Source organism: Mytilus edulis, chromosome 6, assembly GCF_963676685.1.
Source record: "Mytilus edulis chromosome 6, xbMytEdul2.2, whole genome shotgun sequence".
Classification (NCBI taxonomy): domain Eukaryota; kingdom Metazoa; phylum Mollusca; class Bivalvia; order Mytilida; family Mytilidae; genus Mytilus; species Mytilus edulis.
Window position 1 is genome coordinate 92,263,637 of NC_092349.1, and position 15,749 is coordinate 92,279,385.

The 15,749-nt window shown below is 32.6% G+C and overlaps 1 protein-coding gene across 1 annotated transcript in view; it reads left to right on the forward strand.

The window, feature by feature from the left end:
• The window catches only part of LOC139528913 (zinc finger CCHC domain-containing protein 8-like), a 30,198-nt gene extending 20,505 nt beyond the window's left edge, over positions 1-9,693 (forward strand). The window contains exons 15-16 of the mRNA XM_071325152.1: positions 7,325-8,635; positions 8,835-9,693. Coding sequence (XP_071181253.1) covers positions 7,325-8,175 — 851 coding nt within the window. The 3' untranslated portion in view covers positions 8,176-8,635; positions 8,835-9,693. The remainder of the gene's footprint in view (positions 1-7,324; positions 8,636-8,834) is intronic.
• Positions 9,694-15,749: the final 6,056 nt, after the last annotated feature.

Consider the following 15,749-nt stretch of genomic DNA (forward strand, 5'->3'; position numbering starts at 1 on the left):
TGAAAATAAAATTCAGATTCGTAATTCCGAAAGTGTATAAAAATAAAAGAAAACAATTTTTTATTACTTTCTTAGCGGCAATTGGCGTAAAGATTCAAATATGAAGCAAAAAATAGTAGTTTAAATCTTTTATAAAAACTAAATGCAATATTACCCAATTTGATATACCATTGCACATCTGTTTGATATCATTGACTTTACCGGAATTTCTTAACTTGTATTCAAATCTGGCTGTGTTTAAATGCTAATAAAACTATTGCAATTTTAAAGTTTTTAATTGACAAAAAAATACAACATACAACATGCATGATTTTTTTTTAGTTTCTTTTTAACATTTTATTCTTACATAATTAAATTCATTTGACAATCATTTACACGAACTTTTTGTGAAAAGAATATCAATTATTTAAGCTAAGGCATTATTTCTTTTGAGGATTTTTGAGGATTTTTTTTTAAATTCTATGATAATATTTGTGCAATGTTGAACATGATAGCCGTCATTAATCCAAATAAGTAATACAGTAGTTGTAATAAAAGTTATATTTTAGTCATGCATAACTGATATTGACGAATTTATAATAGTTCGTCCATACATCGTTGTTCTTGAAACAATCATTATTAGTATACATGTAAGTTTCCTGACGTATAAGAGCCATTGAGGATGAGCTCCAGAGAAATCAGACTAGTGGCGTTTTGTTCGTTTGTTTGTTGGGAAGGGAGAGGAAATGCAACCGCTTGTACAGATAAACGACAGAATTACCATACAACCATTTATAGTCAACACAATCAGAAAGAGTTCCCATCGTTAGACGGGGAATATGAAGGCTTCCAAAAATGAACAAGTGACATGTCTAACTCTGAACAGTTAGAAAACAGACTATCGACATCGACCGCTTGTTCTTAATATTTGAAACTGTATGCATATATATACGTAAACGTTTATGATATATATAGTGATGAGTTCTTGCGTCTGACAAAAACTAAATTCCTTCATGGTTATATCTTGCCATACGTTTATATTGGTTTGTAAGGTGATTACTCACAATCGTTATTTGAAAATCCTGTTTGTGAGATGTAGATTCATTTCAATACAGAAATTTCGTCTATATATTTCACAAGTGTATAACACGGAGAAGCTCTGAAGGTCCATTACTCCCATTTTGTTTGGGTGTGAACCATCGATGTTTACAGCAATATCACAGAATAAGATGATGATGGTAGAAAGAACTATGGGCGTCATGTGGCAAATATTACATGCATATCGGACAATGAGTTGTCAATCTGTATGAAAAGATTTCCAATACAACCATATTATTGAGAAGGAATGTTTACATGCTATACTCTCGTACTAGTATTACAGGGTTCTTGTGGCGTTCACCTTAGACACACATCTTTTTAACGATGTTTAAAAAAAAGACAGAACCAATTTAATGTCATATTTCCCTATTTTTTAAATATAACTAAAAGTCTTTTATTTGACAAGAATACCCCTATTTAGCGAACAAGTAATTTGTTCTTTTTTCTGTTATTGAATACCAAGAAAGAAAATAAATCCCGAAATTAATTTGAAACTTTGATACTCGAAAGTTTCCCAGCAAAATATTCACATTCCCTGGGGATAATTAGTGTTCGTCCAGTGGCATGTATAACAATTGTGATGACGAATTACTTCCTTTGTTCGAGAACAATCTTATTGAAATATAAATCTGTGATTTTACTAGGTCCACAGCTTCAATGAACCAAAGCAAAAGTTATACATCGACCTGTATTTAAATCAAATTGGTTCTCTTCTTCTTCTGGTATACAATAGTCTATCGACATTCGATGATTACATACTGTTGGCATACGTGGACTAGTCTATTTACAACACTTTTACCCCTATTTATTCAAAATATATGTTTTTTTCTTATGTTCAATGTATACATGTATATATTTTAAATTGCGATATAGTTCCGTAACTTTCTATCCAGTCGTATAAACGAATCGTCGGCAAGTGCGTACATTTTTTTAATTCAATATTTCTGGTCTGTTCCAATCTGTCCTTCACTATTGACAATGACTATATATTACATTTTCCCAAATTCACCCTTGGAAAAAATATTTAAATAGATTTTAATTTCATCAAATCTTATTTTTTGGGTATTATTTATATGTTTATGAATTATATTCTTTACACCAGAAATGTTATTTATAAACAAGCGTATGAGTTTAGTAATGACAAGTAAGACAGAGTTGTATATTATTCATCTGATAGTTCAAAATGGAAAGTTATAAGTTATAAGTTATCAGCCGTGTACACTGATCAATACCTGCAGAAGTGAAACGATGCATGAACTTGCAAGCCCGACAGGAAATCGCTTGAATACCTGGACATGTCACCTCACACCCCTCACAATACCTTTGGAAGTAATACCTTTAGCCATGCTGGTGATCAGATGAGGGAAGATCAAAATATATTTGTTTATTACTTTAAAGAATTATGAACAAATTAGATTTTCGAAAACAATTTTTACGGAACACTTATTTATGATTTCAACTTTGACTTTTCACCTAATTCCAATATCAACAGTTTAAAAACAACAGACCATGGTAATTTAAAAAAAGTAAGAATATTTTTCGTATCAAGTTAGTTAGTCGGATAAAACAACCGTACGATTGACAAGATATCGACACGCAATTACGACTACATCGGTTACTGTAGTTTTGTTTCTTTGTGGTTTATAGACATATCGTTTTTATTAATCAAGAAAGAAGACAAAATGGCGGATCGCAGAGAATTGATACTCTAAATTTAAAATCGATGGTGATCGCTTATCTAGCGGAATAAAACTTTAATATCTATGAATTTGAGCATTTTTATACAGAATGAACATAATATCAATTTTTGATTTTTTTGCGAAGTTTCCCTTTAAACCATTAGAATATATTATTTTTTATACTGTAGCCATGTTGCTTGGTATTGGGTTGGTACTCTTTTGGCTCCTTTAATAGTGGAAACAATATTTTTACGATTTTTAGCTCACCTGGCCCGAAGGGCCAAGTGAGCTTTTCCCATCACTTTGCGTCCGGCGTCCGTCGTCCTGCGTCCGTCGTCGTCCTGCGTCCGTCGTCGTCCGTCGTCGTTAACTTTTACAAAAATCTTCTCCTCTGAAACTACCAGGCCAAATTAAACCAAACTTGGCCACAATCATCATTGGGGTATCTAGTTTAAAAAATGTGTCCGGTGACCCGGCCAACCAACCAAGATGGCCGCCATGGCTAAAAATAGAACATAGGGGTAAAATGCAGTTTTTGGGTTATAACTCAAAAACCAAAGCATTTAGAGCAAATCTGACATGGGGTAAAACTGTTTATCAGGTCAAGATCTATCTGCCCTGAAATTTTCAGATGAATTGGACAACCCGTTGTTGGGTTGCTGCCCCTGAATTGATAATTTTAAGGAAATTTTGCTGTTTTTGGTTATTATCTTGAATATTATTATAGATAGAGATAAACTGTAAACAGCAATAATGTTCATCGAAGTAAAATTTACAAATAAGTCAACTTGACCGAAATGGTCAGTTGACCCCTTTAGGAGTTATTGCCCTTTTTAGTCCATTTTTAACCATTTTTCGTAAATCTTAGTTATCTTTTACAAAAATCTTCTCCTCTGAAACTACTGGGCCAAATTAAACCAAACTTGGCCACAATCATCATTGGGGTATCTAGTTTAAAAAATGTGTGGCGTGACCCGGCCAACCAACCAAGATGGCCGCCATGGCTAAAAATAGAACATAGGGGTAAAATGCAGTTTTTGGCTTATAACTCAAAAACCAAAGCATTTAGAGCAAATCTGACATGGGGTAAAATTGTTGATCAGGTCGAGATCTATCTGCCCTGAAATTTTCAGATGAATCGGACAACCCGTTGTTGGGTTGCTGCCCCTGAATTGATAATTTTAAGGAAATTTTGCTGGTTTTGGTTATTATCTTGAATATTATTATAGTTAGAGATAAACTGTAAACAGCAATAATGTTCATCGAAGTAAAATTTACAAATAAGTCAACTTGACTGAAATGGTCAGTTGACCCCTTTAGGAGTTATTGCCCTTTTTAGTCCATTTTAACCATTTTTCGTAAATCTTAGTTATCTTTTACAAAAATCTTCTCCTCTGAAACTACTGGGCCAAATTAAACCAAACTTGGCCACAATCATCATTGGGGTATCTAGTTTAAAAAATGTGTGGCGTGACCCGGCAAACCAACCAAGATGGCCGCCATGGCTAAAAATAGAACATAGGGGTAAAATGCAGTTTTTGGGTTATAACTCAAAAACCAAAGCATTTAGAGCAAATCTGACATCGGGTAAAATTGTTTATCAGGTCAAGATCTATCTGCCCTGAAATTTTCAGATGAATCGGACAACCCGTTGTTGGGTTGCTGCCCCTGAATTGATAATTTTAAGGAAATTTTGCTGTTTTTGGTTATTATCTTGAATATTATTATAGATAGAGATAAACTGTAAACAGCAATAATGTTCATCAAAGTAAAATTTACAAATAAGTCAACTTGACCGAAATGGTCAGTTGACCCCTTTAGGTGTTATTGCCCTTTTTAGTCCATTTTTAACCATTTTTCGTAAATCTTCGTTATCTTTTACAAAAATCTTCTCCTCTGAAACTACTGGGCCAAATTAAACCAAACTTGGCCACAATCATCATTGGGGTATCTAGTTTAAAAAATGTGTCCGGTGACCCGGCCAACCAACCAAGATGGCCGCCATGGCTAAAAATAGAACATAGGGGTAAAATGCAGTTTTTGGGTTATAACTCAAAAACCAAAGCATTTAGAGCAAATCTGACATGGGGTAAAATTGTTTATCAGGTCAAGATCTATCTGCCCTGAAATTTTCAGATGAATTGGACAACCCGTTGTTGGGTTGCTGCCCCTGAATTGATAATTTTAAGGAAATTTTGCTGTTTTTGGTTATTATCTTGAATATTATTATAGATAGAGATAAACTGTAAACAGCAATAATGTTCATCAAAGTAAGATTTACAAATAAGTCAACGTGACCGAAATGGTCAGTTGACCCCTTTAGGAGTTATTACCCTTTATAGTCAATTTTTAACCATTTTTCGTAAATCTTAGTAATCTTTTAGAAAAATCTTCTTCTCTGAAACTACTGGGCCAAATTTAACTAAACTTGGCCATAAACATCATTGGGGTATCTAGTTTGAAAAATGTGTCCGGTGACCCGGCCAACCAACCAAGATGGCCGCCATGGCTAAAAATAGAACATAGGGGTAAAATGCAGTTTTTGGGTTATAACTCAAAAACCAAAGCATTAAGAGCAAATCTGACAGGAAGTAAAATTGTTGATCAGGTCATGATCTATCTGCCCTGGAATTTTCAGATGAATCGGATAATCGGTTGTTAGGTTGCTGCCCCTGAATTGATAATTTTAAGGAAATTTTGCTGTTTTTGGTTATTATCTTGAATATTATTATAGATAGAGATAAACTGCAAACAGCAATAATGTTCATCAAAGTAAGATTTACAAATAAGTCAACTTGACCGAAATGGTCAGTTGACCCCTTTAGGAGTTATTGCCCTTTTTAGTCCATTTTTAACCATTTTTCGTAAATCTTAGTTATCTTTTACAAAAATCTTCTCCTCTGAAACTACTGGGCCAAATTTAACCAAACTTGGCCACAATCATCATTGGGGTATCTAGTTTAAAAAATGTGTGGCGTGACCCGGCCAACCAACCAAGATGGCCGCCATGGCTAAAAATAGAACATAGGGGTAAAATGCAGTTTTTGGCTTATAACTCAAAAACCAAAGCATTAAGAGCAAATCTGACAGGAAATAAAATTGTTGATCAGGTCACGATCTATCTGTCCTGGAATTTTCAGATGAATCGGATAATCGGTTGTTAGGTTGCTGCCCCTGAATTGGTAATTTTGAGGAAATTTTGCTGTTTTTTTTGTTATCTTGAATATTATTATAGATAGAGATAAACTGTAAACAGCAATAATGTACAGCAAAGTAAGAACTAAAAATAAGTCACTATGACCAAAATAGTCAATTGACCCCCCTAAGGAGTTATTGCCCTTCATAGTCAATTTTTAACAATTTTTCTTAAAATTTGAAGATTTTCAATAACATTTTCCACAGAAAGTACTGTTAGAGATAATTGTAAGCAGCAAGAATGTTTAGTAAAGTAAGATCTACAAACACATCACCATCACCAAAACACAATTTTGTCATGAATCCATCTGTGTCCATTGTTTAATATTTACATAGACCAAGGTGAGCGACACAGGCTCTTTAGAGCCTCTAGTTACAAATTCTGTATACTGCTCTGTAGGAAAACTTCATTTTCTTCAACAAGTAAATTTGTTTATTTATACCTAAATAATATATAACCCACAAATAAAAATGAATATTCCAGTATAACATTCGTAAAGCTTTGAAAACCTTTAAATCTGAAATGGATTAATTTACCTTGATGAGAGGAGATAAAATCTTATGGTGATGTGGGGAATATATATGTAAATGCGGTTAAAACTTTTATGAACTTGATGTGGTGTCAAAAATTCTTTATTGTTGTTGCAGGAATTTCTCTTGTATTAACTACATGATACAATTTTTTATTCAAATTAATGTCAAATGCTTTACATGAGTAATATCTTTAACAGTCTCAATTTCAATTTGATTGTGGCGTCATGCTCCTAGGAAGTGTAAGTGGTACTGAAAATAAACACTTTTAATGCCTTGACAATATTTCTGACTGAAGTTATGGCAGCGGTTAAAGAACACCAGTCATATTTTGATTAAAGTTCGAAAATAAGCACAGATCTAATATTTGTTTTTCATTTTTAAAGTGCTATCACTCCTTCATTTTCTCTTTGGAGATTGATGAGATTTATTTTCAAGGTTAACATCAGCAAAATATGAGATAAGCTTGAAAGGCAGCATTATTCAAATATTTTTTGAGAGTTATGCCTCTTTGAAATGTAAATCAAAGGGAAAAGAACACTGTAAGCACTCTTACATCTTAATTTCTAATTGGAGAATTTATGTCCAAAAATATCTCAGAAAAATTTGATATTCAGCACTGATCAATTTGTTACACAGAGGTTCTCCCCTGTTAAATATAAGTCATATGTAAACTTCCAGTATGTCAGAGTTTTTGCTTATCTGTAGTAATCTTGTTGAACTTTTTTATTTGTAAAAAAGTATGTATATGCTTTGTTTAAAACACTTGAATTTGTAGAAAAAAATCGAAAACATATTTTCTGATATTTCTTCATATACTATGATTTCTGTTTCCTTTACAGATGATGAGACTCATGCTGACAGAAATGGTGAATTTTTATCTCCGTACAGTAGCTCCCCGGTTGCAACAGAAGGAAGACATAAAAGACGTGTTCCTCTACCTGGTAATCCTCCATTACCATGTGACACACCTCCAGGAAAACCTCCTCTACCAATGGGAACACCTCCACCCACACCTGAGGAAATCCTACGTAGGAGAGGACATACCCCATTATCAGGCCAACCTCCTTTACCTATGGCTACACCTCCTGGTAAGCCTCCTTTACCATTAGGAACACCTCCTCCAACTCCAGATATGCCCAGTCCAATTCATCGTCAGCTGTCAGCACTCAGTGCTAAATCAGGAAGATCAACTTCACCTACATTAGACGATTTAGAAAAACAATACCAGTTAATACAGGAGAAACTTTGTCAAGATGAGAATGTGGATGACATAGAACTACAGGTGGTGGACAGTATAGAGGAGGAGGAAGAGGAGGGAAGTCTTCAAGATTTATCAGGTGCTCAGTTAACACGTCAAGGATCAACAACATCTATACAGACGTTTGGTGAATTAGGGACAGGAAGTCCATCTAATTCACTTCCTGGTACGCCAGGGGTTAACATGGACGACTCATTTATTAATCTCAGCTCATCCGAGTTATCAAAGAGTAATTCTATCTCAAAAGACTATGGGACTCCCATTTATATGAGAACAGTCAGTAAGGAAAAGCTGCCCACTGCTTCAAGTTTTGGGCAAGGTATAGAGGACCATATGCCGTTTGAAAACTTGCCTGATTCAACAGGAAGTTATAGTAAAATGTCCAAATTGATAGACAAAATTAGGAGTAATATCAAACGGAAAAAAAGATGATGGATACACAGTTATAGGGGTATCTAACTTTTCTCTACTCATTTAACACCAATTGGCAAATTCAGAGAAACTTTTTTATTTTGATAGATTTATCCTTGTAAAAACTGGATGCATAGATGAGTGAAAATTTTACAGAAAAAAATGTGAAGGTAAAAAAGAGAGCAGCCCTTGTATTTAAATGATAGTTGTCTCATTTCAGGTCACAGAACATCTCTAATTTTCTTGAAAAGATAATTTTTTATGTTCCTATTTCTTTGAATATGTCACGGCTTTGTTGTTCAATGCATAAAAGCAGTTATATTTGATAACTGGAAAAAAGAAAGTAGACAGTGATTGAGAGTAAAATTTAAGAAAATATTAGAAGAACCTTCATTTTTGTGCAGATAGATAGGTCCTTAACCATAGTACCCACACTAGGTAAAAGTACGCTTATGTTTAAATTTTAGTTTGATGAAAACACATCCATTATCACATTATCCATTATTAACGTCCATTATCACTGTACTATTATGCATATTTTAGGGGCCAGCTGAAGGACACCTACGGGTGCGGGAATTCTCGCTACATTGAAGACCCATTGGTTGCCTTCGGCTGTTGTTTGCTCTATGGTCGGGTGGTTGTCGCTTTGACATATTCACCATTTCCTTTCTCAATTTTACATCTTCATGAATTTCACTTTTTATTCATGCTAAAAATATGTAAATACCTTAAAAGCATTTTTAAACTTTTATTGTGTTTGTGAAAGGTCTTTTAATATGATCTACAATAACATAAAAAGGACCTAGATGAAAATCCTTATATTTGATGTGAATTTTTTTCAGTTAATAGTTTTATAAATTCAACTTTGATTTAAAGATTAATTGATTTAAATAGAACTGAAATATGAGATGAAATTTAATTTAAAAACATAAATTTTAGGTATATATATATGAGACAGCAACCAAACTACACAATACTGGACATAAATGTACAACACATCATTGTTTATTATTCATAGCTCATTTAAAGTTCATCACATTGTATAGTAAATGCAAATTGCACTGAAATTTTCTTGACATGAAATTTTCTCATTTTTGTTTAAATCATTAATTGTCACAGCAAGATGACTGTTAATTAATTTTGCACTTTGATTTTATTACTATCAGAAAAAAATATATTGTATCATTTATGCTTTTATACTGACACCATAGGATAGACAGATCTACAATCATTCATTCATTCTAAATATTATATAATGTTAGAGAATATTTCAATACGACACTATGGCACATTTAATGGCAGCTATATGTTGTGCTTCAAATACATTTTATTCATGAAGTTGTGGTACAAATATACATTATTAATGAGTTTGTACAGAACATTTTCTATCTGTTTTTAAATAAATATCATAATTTTAGGATTTAATGCTCTTCATCAATCTTGAAAATGCTGCTGTAGAAGAAGCAGTTAAATTCATTCTGTTTGACAGGGACAGAAATAAAAATAAAGAAATAAAGAAATAAAAGTATTTTTAACTGTTACATGTGTTAGTTGTGTATTTTCATATATATAGATATCTGAAATAGCTGATGGATAAATTCATATATTTGACAATCTCTTGATTGCTGTTCTTCAAATGAACCACTTAGAATTTACATGCAGTCAGAACCTATAAAAAATCACCGGACTTAAAATATTTCAATCCTTTATGGGTTGATTTAACGTACATAAATAAAATACAAAAATAAGTCCGCAATGTACGTGGCTGTTAAAATATAAACATGCTTTTTATGGGATTCTTTGTTAGATTTTTGTTTGTTTTTGTTTTTGAGATTGTGACACGATAATGACTGCTATACCACTATTTTGAAAATTTTGACCTATTATGTTATATTATAATGGAACTTGATGCGACTATCATACAAGTGAGAGGTTTAGCGCTATTAAACCAGGTTCAATTCACCCTTTTCTACATAAAAAAATGCCTGTACTAAGTCAGGAATATGACAGTTGTACTCTTTTCGTTAGATTTGTCCTCTGAGTTCAGTATTTTTGTGATATTACTTTTTGCCAGAGCTATGTAGAATTAATCATCATCCAAACTTTAGTTATGGCACTGAATCTATAGTTCACTCAATATGGGAATGAAATAGTGTTTCAACCATATGAACCCAAATGATATCAAATTGCACAAAAGACAACACATAAAAAACATTACACAGTTACTAAAGATTGGGCATCATGTACCCCACTACAAACTTTTCTGTATGCTTTATATTTTGAACGGCATAGCAGAAAGGGGAGAAAGGGGAAAGGGGGGGGGGGGGGGGGGGGGGTTGGCATTGTCCATATCTAGTTCTGATTGGAATGATATTATTCAGATTAAAATATAAAGAAGGAAAAGAAACTTGTTGATTTGGGATAAATAGATCAAAGTTCAAGGTCATTGTTAGGAAAGTTTGTGTTGTGATGGTTTTCACACAGGAATCTTACCACATTTACACAGGTGAAAAAATAGCCAGACTTTGCATGTTTATATGACCCAAACATAATAGTACGAATGTATTTTGAACCCTTAAAAATTAAAAGTGTTTCTTTTTATAACTGGGCAGTTTAGGGAGCATCCATTAACTGACAGTGCCAGCTTTTAATTTGTTAATTTTGACTACACACCGTTTTTAGCTCACCTTTTTCCAATCACTTGGCGTATGTCGTCGTCGTCTTAACAATTTTCAAACATCTTTTTCTCTGAAACTATTGAATGGATTTGAATGAAACTTTTTTTTTTTTTTAAATGAAACTTTGCATGATTATTCCTTAGGGTATGCTGCACAAAGTTTATATGCCTCGATTTTTGATCCGTCGAAAAACATGGCTGCCTTACTATAAATAGAACATAGGGGTCAAACAAGTTTTTCGCAAATATCTCAAAAATCATTAGGTTTAGGCAAATTCTGGCAGGTTGAAAGTGTTATGCATGATGAAAGTTAATTGTGTTCAGTTTCGTGAAACTTTTTAAGATTGTACCTTAGGGTATCTTCAAAAAGTTTATGCTTGGATTTTTGATTGGTGGATAAACATGTCCGCCATTACTAAAAATAGAACATAGGGGTCAAAATGCTGTTTTTTGCTATTTTTTCCTGAATTATAGAAGAAATGAAAATGAAATGTTTAAAGGTAAACATGGTATCCTGAGTTGAATAGTAATGGTGAAAATTTGTTTTTGGCAGCCATTTTCGGGCCAATTTTTACACTTGCTCGGAGTCAACAATATTTGGGTTTTAAAATAAACATGGTATCCTTAGTTGAATGGTGATGATGAGAATGTTGTATAACCATGTTTAAACTTTTACAACAAACATTAATATATTAATTTAGTTTATAGGGCATTGTTTACCAGGTGAGCGATTTAGGCTCTTGAGAGCCCCTTGTTGTTTCCTTTTATAACTCACAATAATATGAATAAAACACTTCTTGAACAATATATTATCTTGTGGGAACAATGTATTATCTTGTGGGTACAATATGTTATCTTGACTTTCTTTTGGGCACAAGATATTATCTTGTGGGAACAATACATTATCTTGTTGGAACAATATATTATCTTGTGGGTACGGTATATTATCTTGTGGGTGCAATATATTATCTTGTGGGAACAGCATATTATCTTGTGGGAACAACATATTATCTTGTGGGAACAACATTTTATCTTGTGGGAACAAGAACACTCTCTTGTGGGCACAAGATATTATCTTGTGGGAACAAAATACTATGTTGTGGGAACAAGTTAAAAAATATTTCTCATTCTGCCACCGTAGATATACTTTTACAGTTGATTTGTGTATTATTTCTTTACTCCAGTCTTTGATAACGTCTACAAACTGTTTATTTCCTCTTTATAAAGTCGCAGTTCTTTCAATTTCAGCAGGAGGTCCTAATATACTAGTATATATAATTTATAAAAAGTCATTCATATGTTCGTTCCGCGTGTTGATAAAGTCTAACTTTGATTTTGTCAGGGTTTATGGATTCCCCCTTTTTGAATTTACATTAGCTAAATATTTTGTTAATATTTTTCCACGTCATCATTTAATTACCTTGTATTATCTATTAATTTAAAACATTTCATTATCTTCGTCATATTCAGTTGTTGTGAAAGGACATTTGAAGGTTTTGTTATTAAATTAGTTTCAAACATATTACTCCTAATTTAACGCAGTTAGGTCTTGGATGGAATTTGTCTCATTGCCAATCTTATTTATACGCTGTGGTAATATTCAACATGTTTTATTGACAAACATATTGATATCGTATCCTATTGAATATTTCTAAAGCCGTTTCATTTAAAAACTTTAAACAATGATCATAGGTCACCAATATGAATTGGTTGATCGAATAATATATTTTGTCAAGTGTCCTTACTTTTTAGAATTATTTAAAAAAGACGATCCAATTATCTACATGAATGAATGAATTATTGAAATTTACATGTTCTTGGACTTGACTATTGCGTTGTGCTTAAGTGAGACTGGTTTGACAGTAGATACATCATATAAAAGGGAATTACTGAAACACAACCAGAGCGGGCCCCCTTTTAGGCAGTCAGTAGGCCCTCACTTATGAAAATGTCTGGATCCGCCACTGATCTGCTATCCCTCTGCACTTTGTGTGCCAAACTGTTTTCTTTCATTACTAGTATTTGTCTTCCGTGAGTTCACCTTGGTAAATAAACTATCATTATATCATCTTTTTGTCATATAACGGAAACTAAAGATATTTTTAAAGGCCTCTAGATCTAATTTTAAATATCAGGCAGGATGAAATAAAGTCAACCACCTTTATATCATGGAGATGTTGTTTTGTAGGTGCTGTACTTGACCATAAGATATATTTCCGTATTCGTTATCTAATCTAGTTGCACTTGAATTCCATGTCTTCTAACCCGAACAGATTTAAGGTTGTTAGTGAAGAATAGAAGGCCTCGTTGCAGTCTATTGTAATATCAGAAATTATTGCGTGGCTTTATTTTTTCAACTTTGAAGAATGAAAATAAATGCTAGATTGATTATTGCGATTGTTGGAAAATATTTAACCGACATATGTATATAATTATAGAATACGAATTCCTTTTTTGCGATCCTCAACCGGTCGCATTATTCGCAATAAAAAGTAAAATCACAAAAATACTGAACTTAGAGGGAAATCAATTTGGAAAATCCATAATCACATTGCAAAATCAAATAAGAAAACGCATCAAGAACGAATGGACAAGAACTGTCATATTCCCAAATTGGTACAGGCATTTTCAAATGTAGAAAATGGTGGATTAAGCCTGTTTCTATAGCGCTAACCCTCTCACAATAAACAAATCTCACAATAACTCTGAATTTACAGGATCCTTTTGTCCTTGTCTGCAATCTTCAAATTCATCCATTCTCATACCAACTGTAACATGTATAATGTTAGTTTAGTTGAACATAGATGTGTGTGGACGTAGCGCGTCTGGCGTATAACAAATATTTTTTAACCTGTTACCTTTTGATGGCTATTACTCGTTTGTTTCTCTGTCCTATATTTTCACCCATTTATCTGTTTATTTATTGTAATGTTGTCATTTTAATGTTATAATTAACACTGCCGTTGAAGCGGGATGTTTGGAATGCCACACAACCAGGTTCAACCAAGCATTTTTCCATAAAATGCCCTGTACCAAGTCAGGAAAATTGCCATTGTTACATTATAGTTCGTTTCTGTGTGTGTTACATTTCGGTTTTGTGTCTCTTTTATGTCGTAGTTCTCTTATATTTGATATTTTTCCCTCACTTTTAGTTTGTAACCTGGTTTTGGGTTTTCTCTATCGATTAATGAATTTTGAACAGCGGTATACTACTGTTGCCTTTATTTATTTGTCTTCATTTGTATTGTTGAACAATTGACGTTTTTCATGCATCTTTGTTTGGCAATTTGGTGCCAAACTAAGTTCTTATAATGGATTTTATTAATACTTGGATCAAAAAGATTCGTACCTTTTATTGTAAATCGTAGCTGATGCCCCCTTCAACAAATTACGTACGTGACTTGATAACCTGACTTCAAAACCGAACAGTTGTATAGTTATTAGTGATCCTATTAGGCATCCTGATTGATTAATTAGTATTTTGTTGATAACAATATCAAAATTCATCCAAATACATATACCAAATGATGCCTTTTTGTCTTTGAGTTGTTTGGTACTTTGTGATTTCACCACATCTTTATGACTTTTTGTCGAGCCTTCGACTTTAGTCGAAAAAGCGAGACTAAGCGATCCTACATTCCGTCGGCGTCGGCGTCGTCGGCGGCGTCAAAAAATATTCACTCTGTGGTTAAAGTTTTTGAAATTTTAATAACTTTCTTAAACTGTACTGAAATTCTACCAAACTTTGACAGAAGCTTGTTTATGATCATAAGATAGTATCCAGAAGTAAATTTTGTAAAAATAAAATTCCTTTTTTTCCGTATTTTACTATAAATGGACTTAGTTTTTTCTGCGGGGAAACAAAACGTTCATTCTGTGGTTAAAGTTTTTAGAATTTTAATAACTTTCTCCAACTATCCTGGGTTTGTACCAAACTTGGACAGAAGCTTGTTTATGATCATAAGATAATATTCAGAAGTAAATTTTGTAAAAATAGAATTTCATTTTTTCCGTATTTTACTTATAAATGGACTTAGATTTTTCTGCAGGGAAACATTACATTCACTCTGTGGTTAAAGTTTTTAGAATTTTAATAACTTTCTTAAAATATCCTGGGTTTGTACCAAACTTTGACAGAAGCTTGTTTATGATCATAAGATAGTATCCAGAAGTAAATTTTGAAAATAAATAAATCCATTTTTTCCATATTTTACTTTTAAATGGACTTAGTTTTTCTGCGGGGAACCATTACATTCACTCTGTGGTTAAAGTTTTTAAAATTTTAATAACTTTTTTAAACTATCCTGGGTTTGTACCAAACTAGGACAGAAGCTTATTTATGTCATAAGATTGTATCCAGAAGTAAAGTTTGTAAAAATATTAATCTGTTTTTTCTGTAATTTACTTTTAAATGGATTTTCTTACTGTACAATCATAAAATAGTAACAAGAGGATTGATTTTTATTGATTTTCTAATTGTTGTTGAGCCTGCGATTTACAGCAAAAATAGGCGAGACACTGGGTTCCGCGGAACCCTTACAAATTTTTTGATTTATTTTTTTAAATTATCATTGTATGTTCTATCATTAAAAGGTTTATTAAAATCAGCTACCTAAATTTACATAAACTCTAAAGAAATTCTTGTCAATCAACATTTAAATTTATAACAAAACACTTTTCAACTTGGAAATCACGTGATTTTAATAACATAACATAATATGTAAACAAATGCGTAGTTCACTAAATCACCAGGTTAGTAGATAGTCACATGGAGTTTGTTTATAAACATGACCTAAATACACATGCACTTCTTATCAAGTATATCATGCCATTATTAACTGTATGTGGAAGAGTTCAATGACCCTGTATAAACTTTAAATTTATAGATGAACTAAGGTAATGTTTATATAAATATGAT